Source organism: Rhinatrema bivittatum, chromosome 11 (assembly GCF_901001135.1).
Source record: "Rhinatrema bivittatum chromosome 11, aRhiBiv1.1, whole genome shotgun sequence".
Lineage (NCBI taxonomy): Eukaryota > Metazoa > Chordata > Amphibia > Gymnophiona > Rhinatrematidae > Rhinatrema > Rhinatrema bivittatum.
The window spans coordinates 66,140,484-66,144,374 of record NC_042625.1 but is presented as its reverse complement, the minus strand read 5'-3'; the positions used below and the strand labels follow the sequence as shown (position 1 = coordinate 66,144,374).

General features: G+C 43.7%; 1 protein-coding gene across 1 annotated transcript; it reads right to left on the bottom strand.

The window, feature by feature from the left end:
- Nucleotides 1-201: 201 nt before the first annotated feature.
- NANOS2 (nanos C2HC-type zinc finger 2) lies at nt 202-738 on the bottom strand. Its single transcript, XM_029619071.1, has 2 exons — nt 611-738; nt 202-526 (listed from the first exon to the last, which is right to left on the bottom strand). The coding sequence occupies exons 1-2, from the start codon at nt 736-738 to the stop codon at nt 202-204; spliced, it is 453 nt and encodes a 150-aa protein (XP_029474931.1).
- Nucleotides 739-3,891: the final 3,153 nt, after the last annotated feature.

Here is a 3,891-nt window from a genome sequence, read left to right as displayed (position 1 = left end):
GTCTGTTGCTGCAAGTCTTCTACCATTTGTGGTTCTTCCTGTCCACAGCCCAAAACGGAAAGTTAAAAGTTTGTTGTCAAGTCAACCTCTGAAACTCAAGTTGTTTTCTCAGCATTGCATCTCTCTTAACTTAAAATTGGGGATTTTTTTCATCCTCTTTCATTGGCTTGAAACCTTTTCTCATGGCTGGTGGAAGACTGGTTAGCGTTTCGTCTTGCGTCCAGCAGAGTTGCGTCCACTCTTGCGGTACAGCGATTGTTTCACTTGGTTGCGCGGGCAGTACTTTAGGGTGTGGGCCATATCACCTGTGGCACCACAGAGAGGACAGGTGTACTTGCGAAGGACAGGACAGATGATCGTGCCATCTGGTGTCTTTAGCATGTGAGAGGAGTAGATGTTCTTGGATTCGCCATTGTGCTTGCAGAAATTGCAGATGTTGTTGGCAGGCAGTTGAGCCATAGTCATCTCTGCTGAGCCCATGCAGTTGACCTGGTCATCTGAGCTGTCACAGGCACTGCTGCTCTGTCTTATCCCCTGGAAGATCCCTCCTAAGATGGCAGAGGAGATTGTGGGGGGCAATCTGCATCCAGCACCAGCAGCCTCTGGATGCTCTTGCTTTCTTTCAATTATCATTCTCTCCACAATCTTAGAGAGCTGGAGATAGTCCTTCCATATGTTGAATTCCTGGCGAGAGTCAGGGCATGTAGGAGCCCCAAAGCAATTGCAGACTGACTGCATAGCTGCCCTAGCAGGAGTTGACTCCATTGAGTTTCAACTGGTGAATAAGTCAGTTCTGCTTCAGAGTCTTTAAACATAATCCATCTGACTTCTGATTATATGCTTATGCATGGAATGGGTGGAGCCAGAAATTTAAAGAGACAAGTGTACTTAAAAGTCTTCTTCAGCAATTCTCTCTTCTGTGTTACAAAACAACTATATATAATCTTTAGTTGAAGGCAAAAACTTATGATTTAATGAGAGCACTCACTGCATATGTTTTAGTCTCTGCTGGCAGGGCAACTGGCAGTCCCATGTGGTTGCCATAAATCTGTACATCATCTCTAGCCCCAATAAGAAACTAGAAACATGTTGACCTTTGTTACCACATTCTTTCCTACCCTTCCTCCTTTGGTACCATTCTGCACCTTAATACCCACCCTTGCACCTACTTTGGCATCTTGGTGCTGGCATCAGAAGCTACCTTTCTTTCTGAGGATCACTTGACTATGGGGTGGTACCAGAGGGTACTTGTCACAAGTCAACATTCCAGAACAGTGGGCAAGGAGCAATAACAGAGTTGGGGAGAGAATGAGAAAGATGAAATATTCTCTGAGAATGAGGAAAAGAAAGCATCCAGTGAAATTTTAGCCTATTAATTCTAATGGATTGGATTTGATGATTCAAGGGACAGGCACAGGCATTCAGAGATTATCAGCTTTAAGACTAGATGGTGAGGCAATAGGCACATGATATAGAGCCACTCAAGGAACAGATGCAGGGATATTGAGCCTATTGCTTCTAAGTTGAGTGACTTAGGGGATAGTAACAAGTATACAGAACCTGACACTTCTAGGACTAGAATGTCCATGAGACAGACATAGGGATATAGAGCCTCTCTCCTCTAGGACTGAATGGCTCATGTAATGGACACAGGGCCACAAAATCTTTTACCTCTAGGACTGGAGGGCTCAAGGGAAAAGCACAGGGATAGAAAGCCTGTCACCTCTAGGACTAGATGAGTAAGAGAATGGGCACAAAGATATAGAGCCTCTCACCCATGGGACTGGATGGCTCAGGGAACAGGCACAGGAATATCAAGCCTCTCACCTCACAACAGTATGTATATTATTTTTACATGCACAGGTTAGTGCAGTTAGTGTAGCTGGGTTCAAAAAAGGTTTGGATAAGTTCTTGGAGGAGAAGTCCATTAATGGCTATGAATCAAGTTTACTTAGGGAATAGCCACTGCTATTAATTGCATCAGTAGCATGGGATCTTCTTAGTGTTTGGATAATTGCCAGGTTCTTGTGGCCTGGTTTGGCCTCTGTTGGAAACAGGAATCTGGGCTTGATGGAACCTTGGTCTGACCCAGCATGGCAATTTCTTATTTTCTTGTGTTCTTATGTGACTCAGTGGAACGGCATAGGGATATAGAACCTCTCACTTCTAGGACTGATTTGTTGATGGAATGGACACAAGGACACAAAGCCTGGCACCTGTAGGACTGGATGACCAAAGTGATAGTCATGGAATATAGATCCTCTTATAAAAAAAAAAAAAAAAAAATCAGATATGCTATACTGAGTCAGATAAAAGGTCCATCAAATCCAACATCCTGTTTTTGACAGTGAGCAAACCAGGACACAAGTACCCAGTAGACTCCCAAAGAATAGATCCAATCCTCATAACCAGAGATAAGCAGTGACTTTCCCATGTATGAGATTGAAAGAACTAAATATGTATACACTGGAGGAGAGGAGAGGCAGGGGGGATATGATACAGACTTTTAAATATCTGAAATATATTAATGCACAGGAATCAAACCTTTTTTGATGGAAAGAAAACTGTAGAACAAGAGGTCATAATATGAAGTTCCAAGGGGCTCAGGACCAGTGTCAAGAAGAATTTCACAGAAAGGGTGGTGGATGCATGGAATGCCCTCCCAGAAGAGGTAGTGAGGACAAGAGCAGTAATGGAATTCAAAAGGGCATGGGATAGTGATGGAGACGAAGAAAAGGGTAACCCATGTTGACTAAGGTATAGGCCTGATACCATTGGGTGTGCAACCTGTGCAATTGCACAGGACAGCACACCTGAGGGGGGCAGCACAGGGGTGGAACTGAAGAAGGGAGCAGGGAGAGGCCCATGTGGCCACCAGTGAATTCCATCCCACTGGTGGCGGAAGGAAAGACAGGCCTGCATTCGTGACTCAACACTTGCCCATGACCTGGAAACAGAAGAAGATGGAGCCCATTATGCAGCTCCTCCTTGTGTGCAGTGCTAGTACCTCCTCTATGCTCATCTCGTGATGCACTAGATGAGCATAGAAGTGCTAGCACCATGAGTGTTGAATACTGCGGGGCCAGCACAAAGAAGGAGCCATAGAACAGGCTCCCTACAGGCTATAGCACAAGAACAACTCCTGCTCTCCTCTCCCAATGAAGGAGGCACCAGCAGCTGAGGAGAAAAGGCCCTGTGGATCCTGACTGCCTGGATTGCATAGGTGTGTGAATGGGAGCCTGCCTGGGATTTGTGTGTGTGAGAGAGACAAAGAGAATGGGGCTGCAAGCATATCCCAACCTGCCAGCAACCGAGGTGTGTGTCTGTGACTTTCTGTCTGTCTTCAAATCCCACTGTCGCCTTGAGCAAGTCACTTTACTCTCCATTGCTTTAGGTACAAAAATAGATTGTAAGCCCTGTGAGGATAGGGAAATACCTGTAGTACCTGAATGTAATCCACTTTGATGTACACTTTGAAGTGCCAAAAAGCTGAATATAAAAATCTAAATAAAGCATAAAACACATTTTTATTAAATATCACAAGGTATCAAAAAATCAGAGGATTTAAGCAAATAAAAACCTAATAAGGTTTACAAAACAGCATGAAACAGCTTGCAGAAAATGAACAATGAAAATAGAAATATATAACATTCTAATGCAAGACAAATGGAACAAATTACATGGTATACAAAATTCTTATTGTATTAATGCTACATGAAAAAGCGCAACCATTTAATTATCACAGGAATAATTCCTTAGTTGTAAACCTCTGTACATAGGCAAATCCACTTGCTCCACTTTCTTATCAGAAAGGTTCCTCTTGCCCTAACAAAAGGCCATTTGTTTCACAGCATTAGCGGCTTCCTCAGGGAGAAGCTTTATTGTTATAGA